The sequence below is a fragment of the Mya arenaria genome, chromosome 2 (assembly GCF_026914265.1).
Source record: "Mya arenaria isolate MELC-2E11 chromosome 2, ASM2691426v1".
Classification (NCBI taxonomy): domain Eukaryota; kingdom Metazoa; phylum Mollusca; class Bivalvia; order Myida; family Myidae; genus Mya; species Mya arenaria.
In genome coordinates, this window is record NC_069123.1 from 59,676,876 (window position 1) to 59,697,553 (window position 20,678).

The window sequence follows — 20,678 nt, forward strand, 5'->3', positions numbered from 1 at the left end:
GGCCATTCTAATGTAAGGGTTCTAACAGAAAATTGTCATCGAAATCTTATAACGAGAAGTACCAAGCCATCATCGAAGTCGAGAAGGGTATCAAGACAAAGAAGCAGATTATGGCAGAATACGGCGTCCCCTCAAACACACTATCAACATGGCTCAAAATTAAATTCAATTGTGGATGTAAACATCGGACATCAATCAAACGTGTTGGGATTGGTGATATTTTTTGTAATTCGGATGAGTCGATTTTTCGTTATCTCGACTTTTTTCACTAGGTCCCGAAAAAGTCGACATAACGAGTTTCGACTGTATTAGATATTTTGCTGTACTGGGCCAGCAGTGATTTGATATCTCCAAGAGTGTCCTTGACCTTGTGTAGGTAGACACTGCTGGTTTGATACTTGCTACTTATGCATGTGTCCACCATTCCTGTTACAGGTTGCTGGTGACACAGTTCAGCAGAGGGAAAGTATTTGCCCTGCCAAGTCGGCAGTAGTTTGACCTCTCCAAGAATGTCCTTGCCCTTGTGTACTAGACCGTGCTAGTTTGATACCTTCTTATAAACTGGTTCACTATTCCAGTGACAGGTCGCTGGTGACACAGTTCAAGACAGTGAAGGTATTTGCCGTACTGGGCTAGCAACAGTTTGACCACTCTAGGAGTGTCCTTGACCATTGTTAAGGTTAAATTGCTGGTTGAATATTTGCTAATATCGAATGTGTCCACTATTCCTGTTACAGGTCGCCGTTGACACAGATCAGGTATTTGCCGTACTGGGCTAGCAGCACTTTGACCTCAATTGGAGAGTCCTTGACCTTGTTAAGGTAGAAAATGCTGGTTGGATACTTGCTTCTAATGAATGTATCCACAATTCTTGTTACAGGTTGCTGGTGACACGGTTCAGCACAGTGAAGCTATTTACTCTACTGGGTCAGCAACAATTTGACCTCTCTAAGTGTGTCCTTGACCTTGTCTACCTACAGACACTCTGCTGGTACGTGTTGTGTTTTGGGATTTGGAAATTTTATGAAATTAAATGTTTAGCTTTTCATCATGGTTAAGAAAAAATTAATCGCTAGATTTGATGCTATATGATGTTTACTGTACTTCCTTTATTGCAGGATTGGGATGTTTTTCAGCCCTATTATTCCAGCCATGTGTCTTGCCACCTGCTTTGTATTCTTTTATGTCAAAAAGGTGAACATTCTGTACAATTATTTCATACATGAAGTTTTTGATGGTTTAAAACTGTGGCACTAATTGAGAAAGCTGGAGTCAATTATTGAGGTGCATTTCTCAACTCATTTATTGTAATCGGTCCGAATTATTTCAACATTTTTGTATTAACGGTAATTTATCTTGGATGCAGGCTTGATATATGTAATTGTAGTTGAAAAGTTGCTGTTGTTTGGATCCACTTTTGAATTATTTGATGGGTGTAGAAATGGGCCGGAAGCTGGTAAAATAACCTGGTTACTTTAGCATCTTCACCCGTCTATTTTACCCGCACTAACAAAAATAAAATCTATTAATTTTTGTCATGTTTTTATGTTTACATCCATTTAAAACCGATTGTTGGTATTGTTTACGGAAATGAATACACATTGTAACTCGTTTCACACCATCAAGTGACAGTGCAAACTGTAAATTCATAATTATCATATCCGGCATTCTCTGTTGGTATTTGTCAATTATCTTCGTAATTATTAAAATATCTTCATTAAGTGTGACAATTCTGATTGAAACGTTCGCCCACATGTTATAAACATGATCTCTTGATAAGTAAACATGCATGGTAATTGTGTGATGTTATAGGCATTTTCATTAGACAACGGAAATATCCTAGGCTGTTGTTCTTTTCCGTGAACTTCAGTATCAATTAAAGCTGTGTATTGGCAAACATTACTTGCAGAAGTGTCAGCGACAAGGGATAAGTGGCCGCTAATAAGTGTTTTTATTGCTTCGCAGGCAAATATTAGTGGCCGCGTTAGACAGTTGACCGCTTAATGCACGTACTTAATATAGTAAAAACGTATGGGAGGAATTTTGAGTGGCCCGATAAGGCAGGGGACCTTTTAAAGTAGGTGACCATTCAACCAGCTTTGACTGTACTTAAATTAATTTCTACACCCCTGGGTATAGTGGTATAAGTGTCCAACTTTCTAAGAGGTCCAGGGTTTTGGACCCTCAAAGGGGAAGGTTTCTCAAGACCCCATTTCAACCCAACAAACAAGAATGTCATTCTATAAGCTATCAGCTTTGAATGCAATTGAGCAACAATGATGTTTGTCTGTAGCAAGGATCGAAATAAACTATTATTATAATTATTGTTACATTCTGCTCTTTTTATTTCGTTCTCATATTTGTCAAACCCATTATCATCTCCTCATCAATATAATATCATCTTCCACTCTCATCATTGCATTACCCACATACATCTCCCATTTTCATCATTGTTTCCTATTAAAATCGCCCACTTTTATTATTGCGTTACCAATAAACATCTCCCACTTTCAGCATTGTGTTTTCCATAAACATCTGCCACTTTTCATCATTGTGTTATCCATAAACTTTTAAAATAATTACTCTTCTACTCCACTCAGGGTTCATTGCTGCAGAACTGCCTGCCGGTACAACAGTATGGCACATCCAAGTCCAACTCCCTGTTCATGATGGTGCTCCTACTCTCCTTTATCCTGGCACTCGCTCCTATCTCCTACATGGTTGGCAAGTAAGGTGTTCCCTCCAGTCTCCTACATAGTTTTTAGGAAAGGCACTCAATCCCATCGCCTACATGGTAGGCAGATATGGAGCTCGCTACCCTATCCTACATGGTTGGCAGGTAAGGCACTTGCTCCCAGGGTTTTCATTAAGGAAAGTTTGAGCCGGCCCAAATATAATTTGAGAAGGCCTAAGTAGCGAACATCGAAGGTGCAAAGCGAAACTAGGGGGGTCTGGGGCATGCTCCCACGGATTTTTTTATTCTTCACGCCATCTCCTGCGTTCTGAGCATTTTAAGAGCATAATGGGCTTTATTTTCTCAAACAAAATTAACGTCAGATAACTTCCCTCGAGAAAGTTAGGAAATATTTTAGATTTAAAAAAAAAATCACAGGTTATCGTTTTAACGAACATCCACACTTTGTGGTATAAGCCTAGCCATCAATCATAGGTTACACAACTGTGATACAATTTGTATCAAACAGTAACAAACAGATAATATTTACATTTTTAATACGTAGCTTTGCTGTTGCCTTATTAAATTTTAAATCCAATGATGATGAAGTTCAATCTCAAAGAAAATTTAACAGTAACAGCTGTAAAACTGGGTCATATCACATATAATACTATAATCTGTGTATTCATAACAAAATACTAACTTTGATTAACATTCAATTTTTGGAAATGGAAGTGACAAATGACATGTGTTTGTTCAAGCCAGATTCTTGTTTACTACCTACATCGTAAATCAGCCATTTTGACATATTTCTGAAGCATGACCTGTGATGTCATTTGCGTGTGATCAATAGGATAAAATAATATGATATTTATTATTGGTAGTTTAAAATAGCTAGTGACGTGTTTGGGGACTTTCCGTATTATTTGAAGGCGTGTTTGACCCCAGTCTCTTTTGGTCGATATTTTCTGAAAATCTTTTATAGTAACATTGTCTTATTTCTCGTGTTGTATATTAATAGATGTTTATTATACACAAAAATGCATTTGTTGCGAAAAAATAAGCAACAGATATAAAATTATATGTAAATAAATGACCATAAATAACGATGGCGCATTTTGACATTTTTTGTTGAGAATTTGAGTCTGCCAAAATTCTTTTTTTAATCAGTCATTTTAACCGGCTTAATGAAATCCCTGCACTCCCTTCTCCGACATGGTTGGCAGGTAAGGCGCTTCCATCTCCTCTATGGTAGGCAGGTAGGGTGCTTCCACCCATCTCCTACATGGTAGCCAGGTATGGCGCTTCCTCCCATCTCCTACATGGTAGGGAGGTCAGGTGCTCACTCCCATCTCCTACATGGTTGGCAGGTAAGGTGCTCCCTCTCATCTCCAACATGGGAGGTCAGGTGCTCACTCCCAACTCCTACATGGTTGGCAGGTAAGGCACTCGCTCCCATCTTCTACATGATTGGCAGGTCAGGCGCTCACTCCCATCTCCTACATGGTTGGCAGGTCAGGCGCTCACTCCCATCTCCTACATGGTTGGCAGGTCAGGTGCTCACTCCCAACTCCTACATGGTTGGCAGGTCAGGCGCTCACTCCCATCTCCTACATGGTTGGCAGGTCAGGCACTCACTCCCATCTCCTACATGGTTGGCAGGTAAGGCACTCACTCCCATCTCCTACATGGTTGGCAGGTCAGGCGCTCACTCCCAACTCCTACATGGTCAGGCGCTCACTCCCATCTCCTACATGGTTGGCAGGTCAGGCGCTCACTCCCAACTCCTACATGGTTGGCAGTTCAGGCCCTTCCTCCCATCTCCTACATGGTTGGCAGGTCAGGCGCTCACTCCCATCTCCTACATGATTGGCAGGTAAGGCCCTTCCTCCCATCTCCTACATGGTGGGCAGGTAAGGCGCTTCCTCCCATCTTCTACATGGTTGGCAGGTAAGGCGCTTCCTCCCATCTTCAACATGATTGGCAGGTCAGACGCTCACTCACATCTCCTATATTGTTGGCAGGTCAGGCGCTCACTCCCATCTCCTATATGGTAGACAGGTAAAGCACTCACTCCCATCTCCTACATGGCATGTAATGCAAACCCATCTCTTACATGGTTGGCAGATAAGGCACTCCTGAAATCTTAGCACCATCAAACTGTTCTCACACGCATGAGAAATATTTGGGATACACCTATTTATTTTATTTTTTTAGTTGAATAGAGTTGGGCTAAAAAATATAATTAAATGCATTATAATATGTCCTCAAAAAATGTGGTGTGGAATAACGTGTTGTCTCAAGTAGTATTTTTGGAGTTTTCTAAAAGTGAAAAAAAACTGGTTTTCAAATTAAAGTGAAACATTTTATTACATTCTCCGTAGTCTTCTTTATGCAGATGTCATTTTCATCAACATCACATTGGTTTGATGGTATTTGCAAGTATTGGATATTGATCTTTAATGGTTTACCCTTCTTGAGAGGGGCTGCAGAAATAAGTCTATAGACTCATTGAATGTTCCACTGCACGGAAATCTTTAGTAAAAGGCGAAAGATTTATTCGTGACTGTAGTGAAACCAGAGTTGACATGTGTTTGGTCGATCTCAAAATATATACAGCTTTATTTTCGTTGATTCTTGATATTGCAGATTTGCATATTTATCACCTAAGGCTTTTATTTCATTCATGTAAAATATGTTTTACTTTGTTTGGCCAGTTTTCTTTAATTTTTAAAAAGGAAAAGTATTCTTTAACATTTTCTGTTAAATTATTTCTTAATTTAAACATTTCTTTGATAATTGTTTTAGAGTTTGTAAAATTTATTTGAAGAAAGGCAGCAAGGGAATTGATTTGGGCTGACAGTATCATCTACTGGTCTCCCTTGTTAAAAAGTGTAAATGGCGGCATCCACAATGGATCTTATCAAATTTCATGCATGAATGCTTCATCAGCTGTCAGCTTTCATTTGGCCGATAATGTGAATTATGTTGTACAGCAACCATGAGATAAAACCCAAACTTTGAAGTGAATAATTGTGAAGAGCTGCAAATGTTTTTTAATGCATTTTGAGTGTTTAAAGGTTATTCGGAATAAGTATATAACGAAGCAAAATGCATATGTCTTGTCATGTTCATCTTAGTAGTTTCTTCATCATACTTGAATGTATTTTCATAATTGTTTTAATTGATTTATTTAACTTAAATCATTTGAAAAAATCATGAATGAATATCTGCCCTTAAACCACTGGTTGGATTTCAACCAAACTTATCATGAATGGTCCTACATCAAAAACTGCTCCATTGAATCTCGTGCATAACTCTGGATGCTATGACAATGAAGAGGAAAAAATTTAAAATTGTCTTGTTAAAAACCATCTGTCCAAGGGCTTAGATATGTGGTATGTAGTCTTGGTTTAAGTAGCCCTCTACCAAGTTTGCTCATTTTGTGCTGGTGAGGTCAAAACTGGCCATGCACCAGAGGTAACTTGTTTAACATAGACTTGAACAGGAAAAGTCTTTAAAAATCTTCTTGTCCAATAACATTAGGCTGAGAGCTTAGATATTTGGAATGTAGCATAAAAAATAGTGTCTTCTTACAAATTTGCTCATCTTCGGTCCCTGATGTCAAAACTGATCTGCCCTGAGGGTCACTTGTTTAACATAGCCACCATGGCCCTATTGTTTTGAATATTACATGTGATATAACTATTGTAAATTATATATTTCAGAATATCTCCTTCAAAGGGTTGTGGACCTTTCCGTGTTTTTGCCTACGAGAACTACATCATGTTTGATGTGGTGACCAACATGGTGGACCGCTGGCCAACAGAGGCTCGGGAAGTGTTCTTTTTCATGAGTACACCAGGGTTTATGGCCATTGCGGGCATTCTGCTATGGTAAGGGACTAAAAGAATTACTAGTGTCATATTTTCAACATTTATTGCTGTATTCAATATATTAGAAGGGTTTTCTTTGACTAATTGATAGAACAGATGTGATAAAAAGAATAAATGCATTTTCTTCCAGGAGCTACTGATTTTTCTTAGGTTCAAAACTTATTGTTTGAAAACACATGTAAAACAAGAAAAAATAACCTGTTCCCGCCACTGGTGCTTGTTTGTAGAGTGTGTGCTGGGCACCAGAGGTTGTTAGTAGATTGAATATAATAAAAAAAAAAGGACTTTTATAAAAACATGACCTTTTAGTTAATTGATAGTTACTATTATATAACTTATGAAAAGAGAATACAATTTCAGCATGCTCATGTACTACTACTGGATTGTTGGCCAGGCGCACGAAAACATGTCTAAAACACTGAAGGAACAGCTCAAAATTGTAAGTTATGGGAAGTCATAAAAGATAGAATGTTAATTGATTCTAGAAGATGTTTCTTAAGATGTTTCTTTTCAGTTCTGTATGTCATCTTTTGGTGTCATTTTTATCATTGATTGAATGTAGCAAAAATATTGCTATAATATTGACCACTATTGCATGTCCATTATCATTGGTTTTACAGGAAGGGCAGGACAAACAGTTCCTTGTTGCTCGACTGCATGAGACCTTCGAGTACAGTGCAGTGCAGTGAACATCACATGGCTCAATGAGCTTTTTATGGTGTAGCGGACTTTTTCTTTACTTTCTGCAAACACATGACTGGTTCTCTTAAAAGCAATTAAATGGAACAGATCATAAATATTTATAAAAAAGAAATTAAATTCAGGTTGTTGTTAAGTGTTATTGTTGTTATATATCAAACTATTTTTTTGGCAACCGTGTTGTGAAAACTGAAATTTTATGATTTTTTGAGCGAGAAAGAGAATTGCACTGCAATCAGGGGCTGTATTCAAAGGCATATATTATAAGGTGGTGATCTTGCTTATTTTCAGTTTATTTTTGTACAAACATAATATTTTTTTAAATTTAACTTAGAAAAATAGCAATTTAATTTACTCTAAGTTAAACATTTTACGATAAAGATTTCAGATATTATATCATTTGTTCAGTTAGATACTTCACTTAAAGGAAAATGACAGCAGATAGGAAATGACTTAAGATGATTTATGACTACCTGAGCCCATATATAAATCAGTATTATATAATTGCTTTTTAGCATGTCTGTTTCACTAAGATTTCTTCAGGTATTTTGATATTCATCTGCGCCCAATCAGTTTAAACTTGGTCATTGCCCAAAACTTGCTAAAAATATTAAAATAAATACATGTACTCAGAGACAAAAGGCACACATGTAGAAAGTCCCTTAACTCTGTTAATCTGGCTTTAATAATTGTAAAGTTATGCTCCTTTTCCACTAAAGAATGACATTAGATGAATACTGGCTTACCCTTGTTGTTGTTTTGTTTAGTGTTGAATTGTTGAAACTGTTTTGTTTCATTGTTATATCAACCTGTTATGTCTAATTGTTAAATAATTATTGCAAGTGATAAAGTTTACCATTATAATTTATCTGTACATACACCATTGTTTTAACATTAAGTGATGTTTTATTTTATGCCTAGCATAAAATGCATTTGTTTAGATTATCCTGAGTACAGTCTTTCATTATGTGTATTTTATTGTTTTGTTTATGTAAATCATTTTAATTGGGTATTATTAACTGGATGGTGCTTCACTTTTTTTTGCTGTTTAGTCAGAATAATCAATATTTTATCATTTATTATAATAGGCATTTAATTCAGGTATTTAGCTGATTTCTGTATAGAACCCCTTGGTCCAATTGGAAATAATTAATGTGTATCATTTGTTTTTAGTATGATATTGTGAAAATTATAATATTTCTCTGGAACAATGTACGAGAATAGAAGCTATATATATAGGTGTAATATAACTTTTGTTTATTTCTGAATATGGCCTAATGATTAAAAATCAACATAAAATGCAATAAATACAAACATTCAAAAAAAAGTTGCTTTATTGTGGATTCATGTTTCTAATTGCCAGAAGTTTTGGTCTGCCTGCCTTTACACATTTCAATATTGGTTCCCAGCAGTTGACTACTATTTCACTGGCCCCCATAACTGTGTTTTGTAGGGAACCATATCAGCAAGGATGTAAACACAAAAGCAAGTTTAAACTTTTGGAAGAGTTTAAAATATATGAAAACATTGTTTATAGATTTATTATAAAACTTAAGTATATGATTAGCAATATAAGTACACATTCTGTTGGAAGTGAACTGATTAGATTTCAATTTTGATGCTTAGACTGTAAGTAACTAAGTACAATTAACAATAATACTGGATGTTTATGATTAATAATTTAATCATCTACTGTTTAATTGTTTCAATAATTATTTTGATAATCTATTTTGGTTTGTTTGTGTATTTAAAATATGACTCGTCATGAGAAAACCTGCCTTGAATGACAAGCATGTGAGATTTTAACGTTTTCTGAACAAGGAATTAAATCTGAACATTTCCATTAAGTTTAATCATATTCTACAATTAACATGTTCAGATGTACCCACTTTGATGTCTCTGCCATATAAAGAAAGGGGTGTCTCAGAAGTTTGTGGACTTTTCTCCTTACGTTCATAATATATATCGAAAAGAACAATTAATTTACCAAAATTTAATGTCTGTGATATTACTCTCAAAAATCTATCACTAATGACGGAGAGGTAAATTTTATACTGATTGATACAAAGGCACCAACACCACCTAGACCTCCGTTACAGTCTTTCACATCACTTGAAGTTATTTAATACACGTCAATTTTTCTGATTTAATCATCGGATGGTTATACACACTTTGTGGCGCGAGATCTTCTTACTGTAGGTATCTGTGCACCCTAAATTGTCAAATTGAGAAACAATTCTCTGTGTTTCCACCTTCAACTCGCATTTTCGTCTGTAGAGTTGGCATCAAATTCCTCAGCATAAAATGAAAAAGAAATGATAACATATTCTGTAAATGCTGGATCAAATTATTACGTACAATTAATCTCTAAAACACATAAAATGTGATTGTCTGCATAAATAAACATTTAATGAAGCTATATGATGCTATGTTGAGGATTTTGGTTAATGTTAATTGATATACCTTATGGTCTGTCCCATCAGGCATCTGGTGTATTAGGATCATCCCTCACCTATCCATAAACAACACAAGCATTTGCTTTTTACCCGATTTCATAACCTCGCATTTTTTGTTGGTGGAGTGTTGATTATCTTCAGGGCAGAAGACTGTTGTTCTGATTTGGGGTCGTAATGCCATAACCAGTTCCTATCTTGCGTTATGATGCCATCTATGGGGGAATGGCCACAATGTACATCGTCTGGGATGGACTGACGCCTGTCCTTTTTGTCCATACCACTAAAACACCTCATTTCTTAAAGGACTCGCATGAATTTAAACCTCTGCATAGGCGTTATCCATTGCACCTCACTAAAATGTAGCACTGCCCTGAGTTTCATGTCACAACTCGACGTCATGATTTTCTTAAGTCTCTCTAAGACAAGAGGTTGTTGTTTCTGTACATGACAGTGTTACAACCATATAACAGGAAATGATGTTTTAAAATCGCATTGTGTTTTGGAGAAGACATCGATTGTAATTGGTAACATAAAATTCCGCTGTGCTTGGTTGACATTATTAGGTTTCCATAGAAACATACCGGTATGATAGGTTTAATATGAATGCAAATCCACCAATTTTATATTTATTTTATTTCATGAAGACCAATAGTTGTTAGCCGTTAATGACAAGTTAATTTATCCATTTAACCAAAACTTTTGCGAAAAGTCCACACACTTCTGTCACTCAGACACCGCTCAAATATAAAGATGTACGGATTCAATGAATAGTGACTTAATTTAAGTTATGTCATTTTTCTGTATGGGCTTTTTAAACCACATTTACATATAAAACTCAGTATTCAGTAAGATGCAGCTTAGAATAATTGACTATGTTTGCTCAAATTAATATGATTTTAAAACTGGTATGTGTAGACCATCGGGCAATATTCATGTTTACAAAATCTAATAATATAAATATAGAAGGTAACCGGTTTACATATTATACAAAATGTAGATAAATTGATTATGAAATACTTTAGCGGACTATCAAAGGGAGGCTATATTTTAACTTTTTCTTGTAGAAGTACCCTATAATTTAACCTTTATGTGCAGATTATTTTCTTTAGAAACCTGTTGAACCATGGTTGAATATAAACATGGTCCATTGCCATACCATATCACTGTAATTGCCACAATTACACTTCTTGTGTTATTTGTGAAATACAGGCTGAATACACCCCAAATATTTGTATGTTTTAAATAACTTTAAAATCAGAGGCTAATCTACATGACAGAATGAAAATATTGTTTTGAGGTTGTTGATTTAAATGGTAATTACATTTCAAATAGGACACACATCTGGAAGTAATGGATAACTATGGATCCAATAATGCGCATTTAAACCAAGGTTACAGCCCAGATATTGAGAATACTTCAAGAATGGAGTCATCAATGACGGGGAATAACTCTGCATCACCAGAGAGGGGAGATGATCAACAATTCAGGGGCAGTAACTCCTCTTCTCGGGCCCACTTTGAGAAGAATCCATTGAGCCATTCCCATGGACACAACATCCACATGCCAAAACATGTGTATGACAGGTAACTGGACAATTCTTTCTTCCTTATTAGGCCATACCAAAAATGTTTTAATGTTTGCGTCAACCCTTAGTACCTAAACCTATATAGCTATCCTGAAAAAACAAACATGCCCCGAAAATAAATATGAATACTAAATGAGTGACATCCAATGTAGCATAAAATTATAGACACCAAAGCCTCCTTAGTCCATTCACTCGTGGAAAATTATAGACACCAAAGCCTCCTTAGTCCATTCACTCGTGGAATGCATCATTTTCTGTTACAATTCTTGAAATGCCTAGAATACTAGTACAAAGTTTGAATCATGTTGTTTACACTTGTGTTCTCTAGTTGGAATTATAGAACAGAACAGACTGTTTATTTGACTTATACAAGTGTACATCATCGTTATACATAATTATAGTTGCATATATAAATATATAAAATTATAACGAAAGGAAATTGTGTTGTTTTGTTTTTATTGGGAACCCCCAAACCCATCAGTCCGAGGACGCTAAACATAGAAACAATTTGGTATGGTCTTATCTGAAGAAGTTTATGTATTGTCATCATAGACTTGGTGTCGTGCAAACTACTGAACCGTGGGAGCCGTTTCAATAAAGAATTTTCGTCATAACTTCAATAATCTTAAATCTGTATAAACATCACAAAAGGCAACACACTGATTGTTTTATTATGTCTCCCCCTCTCTGGGGGAGACATATTGTTTTTGCCCTGTCCGTCAGTCCGGTAGTCCGTCAGTCCGTCCGTACGTCACACTTCGTTTCCGATCGATAACTGGAAAACCGCATGACCTAGGATCACCAAACTTGGTAGGGAGGTTGGTCGTGAGGTGTAGAGGATCCCTATTGTTTTTGGGGTCACTAGGTCAAAGGTCAAGGTCGCGGCGACCCCCAATATAAAAAACATTTCTGCTCAAAATCTTGAGAACGGTTTGACCTAGGTTCACCAAACTTGGTAGGGAGGTTGGTCATGAGGTGTAGAAGATCCCTATTGTTTTTGGGGTCACTAGGTCAAAGGTCAAGGTCGCGGCGACCCCCAATTTAAAAAACATTTCCGCTCAATATCTTGAGAATGGTTTGACCTAGGTTCACCAAACTTGGTAGGGAGGTTGATCATGAGGTTTAGAAAACTCCTATACTTTGGGGGGTCACAAGGTCAAAGGTCAACGTCGCTGTGACCTCTAATGTAAAAAAATATTTCCGTGCAATATCAGGAGAATGCTTTGATCTAGGTTCACCAAACTTTGAAGTGAGGTTGGTCATGATGTCTAGATGATCCCAATTGTTTTGGGGGTAACAAGGTCAATAGTCAAGGTCGTGGTGACCTTCCATGTAAAAATCATTTGCGTGTAATATCTTTCACATATGTTTACCAAAAATTGTAGAGATGTTACTCGGGTGTACAAGACCCGCATTGTTTTTGAGGTCACTATGTCAGAGGTGAAGGTCACAGACACCTGAACATAAGAAAAGGTTTCCGATCAATTAGTGGAGTTCCTATTGCCTTTGAGTCTTGAACTTTTGCATGCTGGTAGGTCTTCTTGGGCAGATGATCCGTATTGATTTTGGGGTCACTGGGTCCAAAAAGAGAGTGATGATGAAAAACGGTTTCCAATCAATAACTTAAGTTCTGCTTTACCTGGAGTCTCCAAACTTTGCATGCTTGTAAGGGTCATGCAGTAGTTGGGGTCACTGGGTCAAAGGTCAAGTCCACAAGGGCTTGAAGATGAAAACCGTTTCCGATCAATAACTGGCGTCTCATTTCAACTTTCGTGCATTTTGTTTATTTTGTTTTTTGTCCATAAAAGACCTGCCGTTTTTTCCCTGAGAAACAGCAGCACTTGAAGGCCTTTGCATTTTTATGGTAAGTGTCTGTTTACTAAGCCTTCGGGGGAGACATGCGCTTTTCTCAAAAGCCCATTCTAGTTTCCCCACCTCTTTGTTCATATGTAGTATTTAATCCACCCAAATATATAGCAAAATGATGAAAAAACTACACCTAGATCATTTCAATACAGAACTACATGTAAAATGGAATGATTTTTATTAAAGGGTTCCAGGACACAACTGAGGTGTTTAAGATACAATATGATTGATTCATGACACTTGGACATTATACACATGTATTGTAGGCCCTTTTTTTTAACTTATTGACTGAGAAAAACAGATGAGGGTTTGCATCAGCTTCCATTTGTCGCGTTATTTTATCCTGTTTTTTAGAACAACCTGATTATCAAACAAGTTTAATTGCTCACTTTAAATTTAAATTTATAACAGATAACATTGATAGAACTTTACTTTCTTCTGTTCAAATGATTTAATAAAATCATCTGTATGTAATTATTTTACTATGGATGACAAATAGGATGAAAAGATATTGTACAGATGTACTTTTTTTAAGCAAACATCATGTAATGATGTTCAATAACTTCCTTAAAAAAACTGATATGGCTCGATTTTGTTTAAACAGAAAATTAGCATTTGTGTGCATGCCTGTTCAAATACATGCCTTTATGTTGACATAAAAAAAGTTGGCAGTAATACATATTGGCTGCAAATTTTAAGGTATCGGTATCTGCAAAAATGTAAGTCGTATTACAAGACGCTTGTCACATGGTGGAAATTACTGCAGTTAATGCATGGCTGTTTTTGCTTTTCTGCTGGTGGGTTGTAAAGTAAATATTTAAAGTACCAGTAGATGTCATTGTATTTGGCTTTGGTTTGCAAAAACTTCAACCTTATTGAAATCTAGAATAACATTCAAGACATTCACATGAAACTTTGTAACATTGACAATTTGTAGCCCACAACTCTTGCTTTAATAATTGTTGAGTCTTAACCCTTGTTTAACTAAAAGATAGACAGCTTGCTGTGCTCTGATTTTATATGATTTTGAGCCCTACCAAAGTTCTAACACAATGAACATTGAGTATATAATTAATGAACTAGTATATAATTCAAACAATATACATTGTAATTGAAGGAATATGGCTGCAATGTATATCTGAATAAGTTAGCCTTTCCTAAATCCCTTTTGGAGTATGACTAGGAGACAGTGATCAAAACAGGCTTTATGAATTTTTATCTGATAAGTAATATGGTTCCTGAGATCAGTGAAGTTTTTTACCATTTTCGGGCTGATTTAAGTTCTACATCATTTCCAAATGAATGCTTAATAATTCCTTCCTTTTTTCTTAAAAGGTAAAATGGGATCCCCAATTTATTATTTCTCCAAATATTGGATCCCCTAACTAATTAGTATCATTGTGAGTAAAACAATTTTTCTCATCAAAATAGACAAGATGTCCCAGACAACATATTATTATTAAGCTATAATCTTTGCAGTTGTTTTCTAGTTAAACTGTGTCAGATAGAAGTCACATAACATAATTGCAATTAGGGCAATGTGAAAAAGTCATGAAGCTGTTGCCCCAAATCATGATTATCAAACAACAGATAAAGTAATAAATGTGGTGCCGGCAAACAAATGGAGTCAAACAAATCTTTTGAAAGTAAACTAAATAGTAACAAAAAATGGATACATAATACTCAAAAACTGTGTTTAAGTGATAATCGGGAATAGAATTACCTGCTGAAAGTAAAGAATATCATCCTCCTGTAAAGCCAGTCCTACTCGTAATTAATAAGCATTATATCAATTTTAATAAAATATGTCTTTTTGACTAAAATTTGGAAATCAAAACTTGAAATGAACAAGAATGCATTATAAAGATGGACTGTAAGACATGATAATGTCCGTTCTTTAAGAATTCACTCATTCTACCATACAAAGGCGGCATTGTGGTCCCATGTTGAAATAACACTGTTTTCAATTCTGAAAAGTGATAAAAGCAGGTGACTTATTCAATTTATGGAATTCTAGTATTATGGAGTGCCCAATATTCCTACAGCAGTTCTTAAACAATTCAGAATTTTGAAAATCTCCTTTTATGAGTGAGTGACCCCTCCTAAAATGTACACCTATAGCTACATGTATGCACTTCAGATGACCTTGTTTACTTTAATATATTTTTGATTTACATTCTTGAAACAACTTGCTCAATTGCTCAGAACCCTTTTAAGGTCAACAATTCGAGATCCTAGTTATTTATGATATGCTCATATATTTGATTGAAACAGGTACAGCTGAAACTGTCCAGGGAAATACTGCAGATCACAAGTGTATCAATTAAACTTCCTATTAGATAATGAAAGATTTCAGAGTTAACAACCCAACAAAGTTCTGAAAGGTCAGCCCATTCATCCTCCATTGTGAAATCCATCAAAAGAATAGTTCTTTTTATTATATGCTTTCTGGTGGTTTATAGAGATTTATCAGTGTAATAAAAATGTTATTTCACTGCTTCAAACACAGTGAAATAACATTTTGATATTTCTAACTGTTATGAAATTTTTGCCCACTTTATCCAAATCAAACGTCAGCGTGCAAATGGCTGGGAAACAAATTCAACAACATCATTTTCAAAATGATGTTACGTTTGCATACCATTCATTTTACTGTTTAATATTGTTGTTTTTTTTGCAAGATTGCAATAAATTTCACCTCATGAACACCAGTTCTAAAGAATATATTTAGCCTGGGCTACAACCCATATTTAGTCCTACAACCCATGTTAATGTCCTATTTATCTGGGTCCCCAGAGACATACGAGTGGATTGTTGATTTCGTCCCATTAGCAGACCACAATATCATGGATCCTTTCCATGCTGATGGATGCTGTGAAGGCCACATTTGTTTGCAATTATTGTGACATTGCCATAATGTTCAATGTTGGTATTTGAACTTCAACAATGCTGTGCTTTTGTGTACACAAAATAATACATTTTAAGTCATTGTGAGAAGTTGACCATAGAAAGAAGGTCATTCTATTGGTATAGCCAGTGTCATGCCTGTATGCATGTATAATATGCTCTTATTAGATAGATTAGCCAAGATTGTGTTGCAAATTAGGAAAGTTAAGATTTCAACAGTGACTTGTATGTTTGAATGATTTATGGAATCCTGATTGGTTTTTATGTGAGATGAAATACATATGTGTATGCATCATAGATTTTATTAAGAATTTATATCTTGAACGTTTTTGTGATGTATATTTACACTATTCAGGACATAGTTAGAAAACAAAAGGTTATAAATGGAGACTGTGATGAATACACTTACATATCTTCAGTTTTATGAATAAATTTAATGAATAACTTGTCATGTAGGTTAAATTACATGCCTGGGATTGTAGTTAAACATTTGAAAAGGACTTAAGAAATGTGAATAAGTAAGATCTATATTTGGCAATGTGACTGGATATATCAATATATTGTACACCATACTGACGACTGAAGATCGTGACAAGAGGTCAAAATGTCGTCCATCCCTCTCTTAGTCAACCACAGGTAAAGTTGAAATTGATCAACACTTGATAACATCAACCATGATGTACGTCAAAGTTATTGAACACAGTAAACATGTAGCTATACTTGAAATTGATTTTGTTTTCCAAATGCAGAAACAACACCGTGTTTAAAATTATATTTTGTCAAATGGAATAGCAGTATTTAAACCTGCTATATGTTTATAGTCAGCTGTATTGATTTTAATCAGGTGAAGTTAACAAAATCTTATCGGGAACACTCAGCTGATTAGAGGTTATAAATTTGCAAAGCTTGTTAGAGGGTTTTAAAGCTGCACTCCCACGGATTGAACGTTTTGACACTTTTTTTTTTATTTTTTGTCTTGGAACGAGCCAATTTTCTCAAAAATCCATGGAAACCAGTTATATCAGACTGCTGACAAAAAAATCAGATCACAGATTTTTATATTTAAGTTCATTCATTTATCTAAGCCATAACACATTAATTTTCAAACAGAATTATGGAAATCTAATATTTTGTCAGCAATCTTTTTATTGGTTTGCAGATATTTATGTAAAAATTTGCTCTTTCCAAGACAAAAAAAAGTTGTTAAAAGGGTGAATCTGTGAGAGTGCAGCTTTAAGTATGCATTTACCAGTGCAACTTTATCACATTGAACTATTGATTTTGGTTTATACATACTAATTAACTTTAACCAATTAGTCTACATTCAATTTAATGTTTGCATGAAATGCACAAAAAGTTTTCAGTATAGTTAATTTATCATGATTTTGTGGGAGTAGATATGTTTTGCCAACAAGTATCTTACAGATTACTGTAATGATATACCAGTTCATCTTTTATTTGATCAGATTACAACTTTTAGCCGGATAAAGATTCTTTAGTGTTCTGTTAAAAATTTAAATTGTCATACAGAAGTACAAATATAGAAGTATTTTTGAAGCAGCACATCTGGAAAAGGAAACTTCTGAAGTAATTTGTTTGATTTTAGTTTGGAAAATGCTTACATTTAATTGGACAGATATGCACCTTTTTCTTAGTGGCGCAAAACAATTATACCATATTGTAGAACTTCAATAGATGATCTTTTTATGAAAAGTGAACTATATTCATGTTGATAATAACCCAATAAGAGAAGACTGCTGCCTCCTGGTGGATTCTGAGTGAGAGCTACTGAGACTAAAGGTTACTATTTGTCGGTGATTCCTTCTATATGTATTCTTCACATTGTAATTGTTCATGAAATAAATATGTTTAATTCAAACATCGCAAAATTTATTAATATTATATATTGACAGGCTTAGGGCAGCATTTTGCAAGGCAAAAAAATAAAATAAATATTATTGTTAAAGCATGCTACCCTTGAAAGCCATTGTGAGAGGGTGTGCATTCTGTTTACATGTGATTAATTTTTTGCATCCTAGCTAACAGTGCTGTAATGAAAGAATTGCTTCAGCATTTGTTTGATGTGGGAAACATAGTTGTTTGGTGTTCGCATATTTTTGTGGAACAATGACAATCGAGGATTTACCCCATCTTCTGTAGCTCCATATCATGTGAAGCAGACATGAAGGTGAATACAAACATTTATTATGTCTCCCCCATTCATATTATTTTTGCCCTGTCCGTCAGTCTGTACGTCACACTTCGTTTCCGCTCAATAACTATAAAACGCTTAGACCCAGGAACTTCATACTTGTGTGTTGGTTGGTCATGACTAGTAGATGACCTTTATGATTTTATGATCAGTAGGTCAAAGGTCAAGGTCACAGTAAACTTCAGGGGAAAAAAAAACGGTTTCCGCTCAATAACTAAAGATCCTTTGGGTTCAGGAACTTCATACTTGGTATACTAGTTGTTCATGATTAGTAGATGACCCCTATTGATATTGATATCAAAGGTCAAGGTCGCGGTTACCTTCAGAAAAAAAGGATATGTTGGTGTGACCTTAAGCTTAAAAATGGTTTCTGCTCAATAACTAAAGAACGCTTGTACCCAGGAACATCATACTTGGTAAGCTAGTTGGTCATGACCAGTAGATGACACCTATTGATTTTGAGATCAGAAGGTCAAAGGTCAAGGTCACCATGACCTTGAGGTGAAGAAACGGTTTCCGCTCAGTAACTAAAGAATGCTTGCACCCAGGAACTTCATACTTCGTATGCAAGTTGATCATGACTAGTAGATGACCCCTATTGATTTTGAGATCAGTAAGTCAAAGGTCAAGGTAACCTTGCCCTTGAGGTAAAGAAATGGTTACCGCTCAGTAGCTAAAGAACGCTTGCACCCAGGAACTTTAAACTTGATATGCAAGTTGGTCATGAAGATGACCCCTATTGATTTCGTGATCAGTAGGTCAAAGGTCAAGGTCATGATGACCTTGAGCTGAAAAATGGTTTCCGATCAATAATTGAATAACACTCGCGCCCAGGAACTCCATACAATACAAACTTTGTTTACATTTTCCAAGATTAATCAACACTTTCTTCTCTTCACTATTTAATACGGGTGAATAAATCAAAATTCACTGTTGGTTCATCCAAAATTACAAATTTCATGCCCATCTTTATTTTTTCTCAGCTACGACCACACAATAGGGGAGACGAGCGTTTTTTCAAAAATGCAATCTCTAATTTTAATAGTGAATATTTTGACAGTCCTCATAATTTAGTGAAGTTTTCTATTTGCTATAGTTTACTGTTCGCTCTGCACATGCGTAAAGTAACTATGATTGACAGCTTAGGTTGCCATTGTCTCAGGAGGCAGTTGAAGCTTACATCATGAACCCAAATTTAAAATAGATGTGTAATCACCTATCAAATTGTATTTACAACTACTGGTAGTCAGTACACATTTAAAATATTTTTGTGAAAATGTTCAAATAAAAATTCAGTAATTGCGTTAGATCTTCTTTTATGATTTTCTTTCTAATAAACAACCAAGCAAGCACAATTCAGTACCAAAATGTGTTTTTTTTGTTGATGTTCAATTTCATGCAAAAATAGATCAAAATAGCATAATTGAAAAGAGCATATTAACATCACTATGAATGACAGAATTAACAATATCATCCCAGTAACTATACTATGCAAACGTATGGAGGTATTTGTAATAATCTAAATATGTACAATTTGTTGATTTTTAACCAAAGGTACCGTAAATGTTCATCTTTCAGCTTTTCCCTTATTGTACAACCAACAATTGAATTTATTTTCTATTATGAAATATTCTCAAAGCTGCAACAATTTACCATTGCATGGCACTGATTTAATTAAGCTATAATGATTGTGCAATTATACTTTCGTGCCAAAATACCACATGACTACATAAGAGGGCGGAGCTAGTGAGTCGAACTAGTGCAAACAATAAGTGCTTTCTCGGCCTACAGCCTTGCTGCGCTTGCTCCATTCCATGTAGATGGCCAAAATGAACTCCGACATATACAAGGATGTGAAACATGATAAAAATGACATAAATTTGTTAATCAGCTTGTGGTGGATGGATTGGGATGGAAAAGTTTATTGACATTGATTTTGTCACACTGCCTTTTTTCTCTCACTTGTGTTAGAATTTTTTTATCCTATTTATGTTTGATAATATTACTGTAATTTTTTATTTCATATTCCGTTTGCTACATATGCTATTTTGAGTAATTATAATTACAATTAAGTGTTTCTGACATTTCTGATAAGATTTTTACTGTTTCTTTTTCTTAATTATTATCACCTTAATTGTCTCGGATCCCATTGCTTAGACTTGACTGTTCAACACTTCTGAATGTTCTCAGACATCGTTTACTTGACTCTTTTGACAATGCCATTTTTATTGACACTTCCTTATAAATCTTCACTGGAAGATTTTTATCATTTAACTCTCTTTGGTAACTTCTGCTCTTTCAATGTAACACATTTTTCATAAATAATGGAAAAATATGGAATGAATCAACTTTGAAATAGACCGTAGGAAATAAATAGGAAATT

The 20,678-nt window shown here is 35.2% G+C and overlaps 2 protein-coding genes and 1 non-coding gene across 7 annotated transcripts in view; 2 read left to right on the plus strand and 1 right to left on the minus strand.

The window, feature by feature from the left end:
- LOC128207767 (transmembrane channel-like protein 7) overlaps positions 1-8,559 on the plus strand; it is a 40,116-nt gene extending 31,557 nt beyond the window's left edge. For both annotated transcript variants that reach the window (XM_052910898.1, XM_052910893.1), the window contains 6 exons: positions 881-991; positions 1,119-1,194; positions 2,601-2,728; positions 6,403-6,570; positions 6,931-7,009; positions 7,191-8,559. In XM_052910898.1, coding sequence (XP_052766858.1) covers positions 881-991; positions 1,119-1,194; positions 2,601-2,728; positions 6,403-6,570; positions 6,931-7,009; positions 7,191-7,259 — 631 coding nt within the window. In that variant the 3' untranslated portion in view covers positions 7,260-8,559. The remainder of the gene's footprint in view (positions 1-880; positions 992-1,118; positions 1,195-2,600; positions 2,729-6,402; positions 6,571-6,930; positions 7,010-7,190) is intronic.
- Positions 5,144-5,260, minus strand: LOC128225304 (U5 spliceosomal RNA). Its single transcript, XR_008259655.1, has one exon. It is a non-coding gene; the product is annotated as a U5 spliceosomal RNA (small nuclear RNA).
- A 191-nt stretch (positions 8,560-8,750) lies between the features above and the next one.
- The window catches only part of LOC128207782 (transmembrane channel-like protein 7), a 32,588-nt gene continuing 20,660 nt past the window's right edge, over positions 8,751-20,678 (plus strand). For 2 of the 4 annotated variants that reach the window (XM_052910928.1, XM_052910918.1), the window contains exons 1-2: positions 8,752-8,898; positions 11,058-11,308. In XM_052910928.1, the coding sequence (XP_052766888.1) occupies positions 11,076-11,308 (233 nt within the window). In that variant the 5' untranslated portion in view covers positions 8,752-8,898; positions 11,058-11,075. Of the gene's footprint in view, positions 8,899-11,057; positions 11,309-16,203; positions 16,720-20,678 lie in introns of those variants that run through there. The other 2 variants (XM_052910910.1, XM_052910936.1) reach the window with 2 other exon arrangements.